Below are 12,100 nucleotides of genomic sequence, written 5' to 3'. Positions count from 1 at the left end.
ACTTTTTTCTTCAGCATTTAATTTTTGAGCTCAATAAAATATAGACAACTTTCTTCAGCAGCCCTCACATTGGCTTTGACATAAGTTCATTGGATCAGAGAACTTGAGAGCCAAAAGTGACCTTAGAGTTTATCTAGGCCAAACCTTTCCTTTTACAGTTGAGGGAAGAACATCATAAGTATATGAAGTTACTTTGCCTAAGGAAGTGACCTGCTGGTTAATACTACAGTTGGGACTGGGAATTTAGTCTTGTGTTTTCCCCATCATACGATATATAAAAACAAAATGGATCAGAAGAACTCTGAAACTGATTGTGAAATCATAGAGCTTGTATTAGAGGAATCTGTATGTATCTAGTCCAAACCCCCTTTTTTAAATCAAATTAGGAAACTGAAGTGGACAGAGGTGAAACGACTTTCCCAGGATCACTGGGAATGAAGTTTGATTCAAACCCAGATCCTCTGTTTTCAAATACAATGTGTTTTTCCTTTACTGCTCATTTAAATAATTTCTTATCAACTCACTCCCAGTGAATGCTAATAAGAGAAATGTCACCAATAATAATACAATACTTGTATGAAACAATCTTTCTTACTGGCTGATGAAAGCAAATGTTTATTTTGTGTTTTGAGTTTTAGAGGGTGCTTTCTTCACAGCAACCATGCAAATGTGCCAACACATTTTGCACATAAGCTTAGGAGACAGACAGAGCATGTATCCATATGCCTAACTTGTAAATAAGGAAGCTGAGTTTCAGAGAAGCTCTTCGGTTTTCTCTAAGAAGAGAAAGCCAAGATTTAAGCCTCTGTTAGCTAATACTAGCCCCAAGTGCTCTCTCCTCATTGCCCTATAGTGACTTTGGTGCTGATATTTGCCTGAGATTGCAAAATTCTTGTGTTGGTAATCCAATGAAGACCATTTTATTAAACAAATCTTGTTGGACAAAGATATAGTGGGGAATCAGTGAAAAGGGCTAGACAGATTATTACTAAAACAGGAATCAGGGGAACTGGGACTAAACAGAAAGCAATACAATCAACTCAGACATACATAAAGGGAAAAGGATGAGTAGAAATGGATCCTACAGAACTCTGACATGTTCACTAGTCAGTGAATTCAGTGATAAAAATCATTTAGCACAGACATTGTGACTCAGGGGATTAAGAAGGAATTAAGAGTGGTCTTAAAAGGCAGTTTGACACAGCTGATAGAAGGGTCACCTGTGAGTACAGAAGAAGGGTTGGTTATTACCTCTGACCACTTTTACAAATGGTGTAACTGCAGTCAAGAATCTCTCAGTACTCCCAGAATCCCAGAAACTCTCTAAGACTAAGTGACAGATTGATATCAATAGAGGGGGGATTCCATTTTGGAAGTTCCTTACATTGATTAAATCAGAGAGAGACAGACAGAGACACAGAGAGATGGGGGCGGGGAGAAAGAGAGGGACAGAGAAGAAGAGACCTTGCTTTTTGGATAACATTGCTGGCAGGTTTACTAGAAAGGAGGGCAGACTTAGACAGAAATAACTAGACTGACTGATAATTTCTTAAGTACAGCCCCTGACACCAAAGGAATTTTTACCAACCCCTGTGTTCATTCTTATCTGGCATACTCATGATTAGTATATTCAAAGGTGCCTGGGGTCAGCTTCTCCTGAATTGCTTTATTTGAAAAAGCTCTTTTTGTCTTCCTACATAGAAAAGAGTTTTGGCTCTAATTGTCACATTTCACTCAGAATCAGTCCTCAATTCTAGGCATGGTTAGTTCCTAGAGTTATCAGTGTATTGCTTGTTTTTGAGGAATGGACGGAATATTGAGAAATGGTCAGTGATGAAGTAGATGAATACATTTTATATGCTCTTCTCTCTCTCTCTCTCTCTCTCTCTCTCTCTCTCTCTCTCTCTCCTCCCCCCACTCCTCTCCCCCATACAGATATCTTGTATGTTAACTATAACATGTAATAGTAATAGAGTATCAAGTTGTATTTCTGTTTCTTGAAATTCCAAATTGGACCAGCTAAGTGGTTCATCAGAAAAGGGAAGAGAGAATGAAAAAATAAATGGTCTCCAATATGATGAAAAGATTAAGGTTAATTTAAGTAACCAGGAATGTTCAGGTTTGAGAAAAAAAAGTGATAGAAGAGGAAGACGAATTAGAAAATAGGGGAGATTTGCTTTTTTATTTGAAGGACTGTCTTTTGAGAGAGGGAGTAAATTAATTTTAAGTGATTCCAGGAGACAGAAAGACAATCCTTAGGGAGAAATTAACAGGGAATAATTTTGATCCATCTATAAGCATTTATTAAGTGCCTACTATTTGCTAGACACTGTGTTAGTTAATGGACATACAAAGATAAAAAATGATTCAGGCCTTTTCCACAGATTCTTACACTGGGGTCAACAATGTACAGGTAATTTTATGTAAAGTAAGTGGAAGATAATCCAGTGGAGGGTGAAGACACTAGTTGCTAAAGGATCAGAAAAGACCCATATAGGAAGTGGTGCTTGAGCTGAGCTTTGAAGGAGTTTAAATTTCAACCTAACATGAGGAACGACTTTGTACCAAATAATTGCCTTTTGGTGGAATGGAGTTGCCTTGAGTGATCACAGGAATTATTTAAGTAAAATTTTGATAACATTCTTGCTTTAGATGAGCCATTGAATTAGATAACTTTAAGTTCACTCCCAACTTTAAATTTCTATTTTTCTTTATTCCTTGAGCCAAAGATGAGGAATTAAAATCAGGTTCTTGTTTCTAATTCCTAATAAAGGCAAGTAATGGAAAAGGGGGTAAGGTGTTGGCCCTGGAGTGAGGAAGACCTGTGCTCCAATCCATTCTTATAAAATCAATAGCAGCATGACCTTAGACAAGTCACTTAATTTCTATTTACCTCAATTTCTTCAACTGTAAAATAGGTCTAATATCTCAAAAAGTTATTATGAAGATCTACTTGAATATTTGCAAAAGTGCTTAATACAATGTCTAGCATATGATAGATATTATTTAATCACTTACTGCTTTCCATCCCTAATTGCAGTGCAAATAGATGAAAAGTCAAACATTATAAAACTTTGCTTTGAAAGGTGCTTTTCAGGTGACCTAAGAATGTATAACTACAATTCAATTTAATTTGTGGGTTTATTCTACCATTCTCAAATGGGAGATATACAGGGTTGAAAAATAAGGTCTTTTGCCCATTCACATACCTCACTGAAGGGACATTCATATGGAACTCTCATACCAGAGATGTGATTGAAATTGGTCAGGACTTTGGGCAAAGATTCAACTGGATTGCTTTCCTACTCTTTGATCTAGGTTGACAGTCTCCGATTATAATCCTAGCCAGGCTGAAAACAAAAACAAAACTAAACAAAACAACAAAAGAGAAAAAATTGGTGGAGTGTTTCTCTAAAGCTGTGTCCTGTGCTGATAGACTGAGGAAGATAAGGACTAACTATATTAAAGCCATAAGAGGTCTTTGTTCATGTTAGGAAGTTTTGTGACCATGAAGATGTTAGATGTGGACAGATAATTCCCCCTGACTACAGAGTGGTGTCCTCAGCCATGCTCCACTGAGGACTAAGGCAGCTTAAAACATGAGGAGGAAGAATTCTGAAATGATACATGTCGAATTGCTGGACTACATTTCAGATGCCAAAGATAGTTTATGTAAAGTCTTACACTGTTGTAAAATGTAACACTATCCACTGGCAAGTATTAAGGAAGCTTGGACCTAGTTGTTTTTTTAGAAAAATAAATAAATTCAAAATGTTTTCTAGCCCATTAAAGCTAGTTATATTTTGCTCATGGATTCTTTTGCACAAGGCCTTTAGAGATCTGAATGACTGAAACCATTACCTCACTTCTAGCCAATCAGATGGCTGGTCCCTCAAGCCTTTTTCTTTGCTAGTTTTACCTGCAGACTGGCAACACACTGCGTTCCATTTTCTCCAGGGGATCCTTTGAAGAAATGTCTCTGGGTTTGTCTTTGCAGTACCCTGTCATTGTTTAAAATGTCTCTTTTTATTCAAGGTTTAAAAGAGGAAACTTTTTTTTTAATTCCAAGCTGTACATCAGGGTCCCCTTGCTCTCAAACTGACAGGTTCTAGGGAAGAGGGAAAGACTGGGAAGTGCTGTCAAGGATGGGGTTGTCTCTGACCTTGTTAGACAAATCATCACCAAAGGCCTTTGGTCTTTCTGTGCCTCGGGCAGCTCAGTAACATGGACAAGCAGTCTCTCCCAGACCATGCAAGTACCAGAGGAAAATACATAGACACAATAAAAGGCACCCAGGAATAATACATAGACTTCCCCTATCAGTTTCCCTGCTTTTCTACAAAGTCTTACCTGTCTCCTTTCCTTTCTTTAACACTATATAAATTTATACACAAATAGTATCACGAAAAGGCTGGTCTCTAACATAGGTAGTAAAAGTCTAGCTTCCACCTGCTTTTATGTTGGCTATTGGTAACCCAGCATGGGAGAGAAACTGGTGCCCTCTTTAGAGTTATGGGCTTCAGCTGCTGCTGTTTTTTTTTCCCCTTCAAAGCTCAGCTGTCTTGCCATCCTTGCTGAGTTAATATGGAAACACATGTCTGTGGATTGCCCTGACTTCTCAAATTAGCCTATTATTGATGGAAGTTAGGTTATATTTTTCATCCCGTGGAGAAAAAATCCTCCCTGGTGGAGTAGCTTTTGTACCCATGAACTTAGATTCATTTTGGAGGCTTAAGAAAACATACTGATATCCCTCTCCAGGCTGTAGAGTTGTCTTATCTTCACAAGATTTTTTCAATGGAGTCATAAAAGCCTCTTCACCCTGGAAGCTTACTCCACCCCTGAACTACTTCTCAAATTAGAAGTATTCTCCACCTCTGAAGCCTCACTTCCTTTTGTTGGTTCAATCTCAGAAACCAATTTAAGAAAGAGGTCCAGGCCAAATATGTCTTCATTGTTCTCCTGTGAGTATTGCTGTTTCATCTTCACAGGACCTTTTTCTACCATGCCCCTGGACCAGGTACTTTCATTCAGGGGTTAGGAATCTCTAATCAGCAGGCCATATAAGGTCTACTCTAACAAGGCAACTGTAGGGCAGACTCAAAATTCAATAAATCTAGGAGATTTTTAGGGGTGAACTAATTAAATGTTTAATCAAATGAATTATATTATAAATAAATATAAATGCCTACCTTTGGCAGGAAAAAAACAAGGTTCCCCACTATTGAAATCACAGCCTACTCTCATTTTTAACTCACTTTTCTGTGTTGTTCTTAAGCTCCTTGAGGGTGGGGACCATCTTTCTGCTTTTGTTTGTAGTCCTTTTTCTTCCTATGTCCTTAATAAACACTTGTTGCCTGTTTGAACTGACTTGGGTATTATAAATGAGGTCAGAAAAAGCTACTGAATCTCCCTATATGATTGACTTCACTTTGTGTGCTCATCTGTTAGTCATTTCCAATCTTATATCATGTTCATTAAGCATATAATAATTATGTGAATAAATGAAGTTACTGTGTAAAATATTCATTATATGTGGAAGTCCACATACAATGATATAGACATGGACAATACTTCATAAAATGCATATTTACATACTTAAGGAACAAAGAAGCATTTAATATATTCTGAAAGCTTTAATATGTACTAAATGTATTAAATTAAACAAATCTTTACCATCTGTCTGATTTAGTTTCCTCAACTGTAAAATAGGTATAATAATGGCACTTACCTTTCAGAGCTGTTTTGAGTATTACAAGAGATATTTTCAAAGTGATTGGCACATTGTAGGTACTTATTGATTGTTCCTTCCAATGACTGAGAAAGATACATTAGAAACTACCAGTTATTATATGTGTATATGTACCTGTGTGTGTATATGTGCATGTATACACACATTTTTATTTACTGTATTTTTCTTATCATCTATGTAAATGTTTATCCAGATAAACTCTGCCTCATATTACTTGCCTTAGATTTACTAAATCACATAATTGTGGTTCTAGAGGGAATGTTGGAGAGAAACAGGTCCAAGGATGTGAGGAAACAAACCCAGAGAAGTTACCTGACTTGTCTAATATCAGATACTAAGTGACAAAGTCAAGATATGAATCTAGGTCTTCTGACTCTTGAGTTCAGTATTGTTTACAGTGTCCTATATTTTTATCTCTAATGTCTTTGTACTACAGCTTTGCTGTTCTTGTTGTCCAATTGTTTCTGTCACGTCTGATTCTTCATGTCCCCCTTTGGAGGTTCTTTTGGCATAGATACTAGAGTTATTTGAGGTTTCTTTCTCCAACTGATTTGATAGATAAGGAAATTGAGGCAGGGATAAATGTTTTGCCCAGAGTCACACAGATAGTACATGTCTGAGATCACATTTGAGCTCAGGTCTACCTGGCATTATATCCACTGCATCACTCAGCTGCCCTTCTATTTCAGCACTTTTTGTTTTGTTGTAATATTTTAAATACTCTTACATTGTTCAATGATTTGATAAAATTCTATCATTTTAAATCTCTACCTTTTTAATCCCACAATATTATAATTCATTATAGTGTTTTTATATAAAATATTTTGCTAGTTTTTCAAACAAAGCAAATAAAGAGAGATCAGGGTAAAACCTGACATTTTTGCTTGGCTTATGGAAACAGAAAGGATGAGTGATCAGAGTAGAAACTTATGTAGACATTAATGTCTTTGTTCAGCAGTTAACCTTTAACTTGAAACTGTGAGAAATTGTAACATATTTGTGTTTTCTGTGGGTAGAGATATGAATGACCATTATTCTGAATAAATTATATGAAACTGTATATGAATTTAAATCTGCAAAGTGGATCACCTGGCAAGTTAAAGGCTTGTGTATGTGTAAGTCCTGGAGGGTGACCAACATTTCTTGATCTTTTTCATTTTTGGTTTCTAAGGACCGATCACAGTATCTGTACACCTGATCTTATAGAGTCTCATCATTAATAAAAATATTTGCTGACTATTAATTAAATGCTTGTTGGTTGATTGCACAGAAAAAGAGTGATCTTGTCAAATACAGATAATCTAAAGATCTTTAAGGATTTTAATATCATTTATTGAAAGTCTATACACATATAAATATATATGTAGGCAAAAAAGATAAACTGTTCATTACTTCAGGGATATACAATTTCTTTCATTTGGTTACTCACTCCACTAATCACAGAACTCCAATATGCTTTAGATAACCACATGAATCATTATGGCTAAAAATATTTGTCACCTAATGGATAACCTTTTAGTCATTCACCTCTCTACTGCTGCTGCTATTGTTAATCCTCTTTCTCCTCCTTTTCCTCTTCCTTCCACCACCACCATCACCATCTCCTCCTCCTACTTGTACCACCACTACCACCATCACCACTTCCACAAGGCTGGAAGTATGAATTATCTGAGAACTAGCCTATCTCACCTTGTAGAACTTCGTCATCAGATTGGTTTTAAGGATTTCCTAGCCATGACTATTCATGTTATAACCATGATTAGGCATGAAGGGTTTGGGATCTGTGTCAATAGAGGAAATAAAACAATTAAATTACAGATCTTTGATGTGTTGATATGCTTGTGTCTATTTGTGTGTGTATACATATACTAGTATACATATTTTCAAGGTATACATATACATACAGATTATATACATATATTGTAAAAATTATTTATGCTCATTCACATCTGTTCTTGTATTCTTCTTTAGGAAAATGTATTTCTACTATTTTCTTTTTTTTATTGTTATTTTAAAGTTTTACTTTTTTTTTAATCCTGCCTTGGATAATGGTAAAAGGTCATTTAACCTCTTCAGAAATAAGCTTAGCATTTTCCAAGAACCCCAACAAACCTCAAAATGAACTTTTTTGATTTTTAAGCATCAAATAAATACAAATCACTACATCTCCCTGGTACCTCTGGCTATTGAGCTGAGCTGAAAGAAGTGCTGATATCAACAACTGAAATTAATCTGCGTATGTATTTATGCACATGGTTTATTTTCATGTGCATATGTCATGAGTATTACCCACATTTTTCCTTTAGTGGCCTATGGGACTTATAGAAGTCTTCCTATGATTGTTTTTAAAGTATCTTTCTTTTTCTAGATGTGTAGAACCAAAGTGGTGGACTTGAGTGAAGAGGTGTCTCAACATGCTTGGTATCCCTGCACAATCAACTATCAATATTCATATATGGTTCAGACCACTTTCTGGCTCAAGGTAACAGATTGGGATGAAAATCTTTTAAAACTTACATTGGACCAATGACTATATTCTTAAATATCAATCTACCTTTTAATAGAATCCATTTAGAAGGAAATACTGTAATCATGTCAAAGTGAGGCTTATTTGAATTTGACCTTGAGCAATTACATTTCTAGTTTTGGCTAGCCCTACTTTGCTTATTATTTCTCCCTCCCCATATAATTCCCTCCTATTAAAGTCTTGGCAAATAACCTTAATATCATTTGTTCTCTCACAGGCTTACTTTTCCCAGCCAATGGTAGCCACAGCAGTTATTGTCCATCTGGTGACTGATGGGACAAATTATTTGGACCAGAAACAGGAGACAATCAGTGTTCAACTATTTGACACGAAAGAACAAATTCATGATCTGGGTATGATACACACACACACACACACACACACACACACATATACACACACAGACACACAAACACAAATGTGTGTAGATACTTGCATACATTTATGTATGTGTATAGAGATATAGGTATACATATATACATCTACTCATGAAGATCTGTGCAACTGTTCAAAAATTTATTCTATAGAATTCACTTTTACCTATTGCATAGAAGTATGCAGATCAAGGTTATATTAATTAATATTAGAACTAGAAGGAATATTAGAGATTATCTAGTTCACATCCCATTTTATAAAAGAGGAAATTGAGGCCCACATAGGAGAAATTTCTTAGTTGATGCTGATAACTAGTTCATAACTGAGTCAGAACTAGAGTTCAGTTCTCCTGACTCCCAGTCCAAAATTTTTCTTCATATAATAAAGTCATAAACTCATTGGGGATAGCAATTGGGGTTAGACAAGGACACAATCTACACAAAAACATCTTAGGTCTTATTATGCATTGGGTATTGAATCAATAGGAATGTCTGATCATAGCCCTTCCTAGATAAAGTAATGATAAGAACAGGAGTAGATGAAACCTTCTATGTTTTGGCACACATGGATTGAGACATATAAATCATCTTTGTGATTGCCCCTAGTTGACTGCCTTAGGGAAGCCTCACTTTATAATTCCTGAGAAGCTGTACTTCTCTTCCAAGGGGCCCAATTAGTCCTAGTGTTAACTGCAAGGCCCCTTGAGTATCCACCTAGCAGAAGGGGAATTGATAACACCATCCTGTTGGCCCTTTATTGTCCCCCCACCCCCATCTCTCCTCAGCCCATAGCCCTTCTGGCATACTCAGTATAGTGGTAATCAGAGAAGTGGGGAAATGGATGACTTTCAGCCTTGCAATTCCAAAGTGTTTGGAATTCCAGGCGGACACTGCTCTGGCAGCCCCTGCTTCAAAGCGGGAACCCGGCATCATTCCACAGAGAGCTCATTTCAAAAGGCCTGTGGGAGGGAAGCAGACAAGGAGGTCGTTTCTGGGTCAGGTAGAAGCCAAATAAGAAGGGAGGAATTTTGCCCCCTAAATGTTAAGAGAGAAAATAATAAATAGAAAAGAAAAAGAAAACTACCATGTGCCTGTCAATTCATAGGTTCTCTGTCTTGGGGGCGGGGAGCACATTTACAAAAAAAATTGTTGCTGTTGTCTTTGGTTCTCGGCAAAGATGTATGGAACATTAGATGTCTTTGATACTGCTAAACCTGTGAATGCAATCTCTGTTATAATTGTTGAATGTCTTCTTTGGTTGATGAATTCAGTCTTTCCTCATTGAGACCTCAAATAACGCTGTATGCTCACATGTCCCCCTTCCATACTTCCCCATTTCACTCTTGTCAGCCGGGTTTGCTGAGACAAACATAATGGTAGTTTAGGTCACAGGGCCAGGTTGAGAGGGAAGGGGAAAGTGAGACATGTAAACAAGACCAGGGAAAAGCCTTTATCTTAATTGAGTGAGGGTGTAAAAGAATTGGACCATCTAAAGAATGGTATTAATGAAGGCATGAATCCAGACAGAAAGAGGTGAAGAAGAAATTACTGTAGTGAATGCTGATGGGTGCATAGAAGAAAGAGAAAGTAGATGTAGGTAACTAGAGAAAATGGAGGAAAGAAAATACCTGTGAGCCTAGGGGGTGAGAATGGAAAGGAATTGAAGAGGGGTTTTTTTTGTTTGTTTTGTTTTGTTTTTTTTAACACACCAAAAACTCAGACCAAAACAACCTCCCCCCCCAAAAAAAACCCTTTCAATCACACTTGAAATCCCCATCAGCCGCACAAATGGGGCTTTTGTGTAGTGACATAAAAGGGTCTGGAGGCTTTGGAAAAGGGCCTTTGGGGAATGTGTGAAAAGCATTAACTAATGGGTGTCCTTCCCTCCATCTCGCTGTTCTACCTCCACTGACAGGTGTCCATGTTCTAAGCTGCAGGAGCAATCCCCTGATTATCCCAGTGATCCATGACCTCAGCCACCCCTTCTACCATAGCCAAGCTGTCCTTGTGAGTTTCAGCTCACCACTGGTTGCCATCTCTGGGGTGGCCCTGCGTTCCTTCTACAACTTTGACCCCATCACCATCAGCAGCTGTCAGAGAGGGGAGACCTACAGCCCTGCTGAACAGAGGTAAAGCTCTCAATTCTAGTTTTCCCCCTCCCCACTCCCCTCTCAGTTTCTTCCCCACCCCTAACAAATGGTTTCCCTGACCCTCTGGTTTGTAACCTCAGAAGGTCAGACCAGAAAACTGAAGGAAAGGAACATGAATTTAAGAGGTCTTTTATAATGCTGAAAAATGTTCCAATATTACTTCCTACTGCTTAATCAGAATGAGATGGTGTCATTATCTTGATTTCTTCTTCTTTTACTTCCTCTAAACTTGTAATTGCCACAAAGTTGGAATGCTCATCATTTAATCCCAAGTGAAACATACATTCTCTGGGAAATGAGAAAAGAAAGTGATGAAGGATGATCCATAATAAATTTCAACATTTACCATGGTTCAAGTCAGAGTCTTTTGCCTTTTGATGATGAACAGAATAACTGCAACTCCTCTTTTCATGCTGTCCTCAAATTGTGACCTCAAAGAAGCTTCATAATCTGTGGGATGGTATCTAGAAAAATGAATATTTCAGATATGACCAGATCTTTAATTTTATTTTGCATACCAATCATTTATTAATGATGTATCATTTGATTTTTTTTTTTAGAACATCATTTTCTATTCTTGTTCAGTCATTTTTCAGTTGGGTTCTTTTCTTCATGACTCCATTTGAGATTTTCTTGGTAGAGATACTAGAGTGGTTTACCATTTCCTTATTCAGCTCATTTTATAGATGAGGAAAACTGGGGCAAACAATATTAAGTCACTCGGGTAATAATTGTCTGGGACCATATTTGAACTCAGGATTATAAATCATGCTGACTTCAGACCCAGCACACTATTTTTGGTTGATGAATTCAGTCTTTCCTCATTGAGGAAAGACTGTACAATCTAACTGCCCTATTACTTTCTAGTAGGCGCTTAAAGCTTGCTAACCAATTGATTGATTATTTTTTCATCTAATCCAAGGTGACTCTTTGATAATGCTTACATATTTTTTGCACTTTATCCTTCCAACTCTCCCCCATTCAAAGTAGTTTAACAAGCATATTCTTATTAGATTCCAACTATAACTCCCATTAAATTGGCCTGGATTTTTATTTCGCCACTACCAATAACCATATTTGTGAATCTTCGCAATTCACTCCATCTTCTTTGACTCTAGTTCCATGAATTCTTTCTTTTTCTATTTCTTTTATAAAGACGATTAGGTTAGTTTTTAACATTCTTTACTTTGGTTCATAAGGTATCTTTAAATTTCAACACTTTCTAGTTGATATTCTATTTGTATTTTTAAAGAACCTTATGATTTCTCCTTGTCTGTATTCTAACAATCTTTGTTCT

At 36.9% G+C, this 12,100-nt stretch overlaps 1 protein-coding gene across 2 annotated transcripts in view; it reads left to right on the top strand.

The window, feature by feature from the left end:
• The window catches only part of PAPPA (pappalysin 1), a 277,647-nt gene that overhangs the window by 185,201 nt on the left and 80,346 nt on the right, over window positions 1-12,100 (top strand). For both annotated transcript variants that reach the window (XM_074211738.1, XM_074211739.1), the window contains exons 11-13: window positions 8,121-8,234; window positions 8,497-8,632; window positions 10,569-10,782. In XM_074211738.1, the coding sequence (XP_074067839.1) occupies window positions 8,121-8,234; window positions 8,497-8,632; window positions 10,569-10,782 (464 nt within the window). The remainder of the gene's footprint in view (window positions 1-8,120; window positions 8,235-8,496; window positions 8,633-10,568; window positions 10,783-12,100) is intronic.

This window comes from Macrotis lagotis, chromosome 1 (assembly GCF_037893015.1).
Source record: "Macrotis lagotis isolate mMagLag1 chromosome 1, bilby.v1.9.chrom.fasta, whole genome shotgun sequence".
Taxonomy (NCBI): Eukaryota; Metazoa; Chordata; class Mammalia; order Peramelemorphia; family Peramelidae; genus Macrotis; species Macrotis lagotis.
This window is presented reverse-complemented; position numbering and strand designations above follow the sequence as displayed.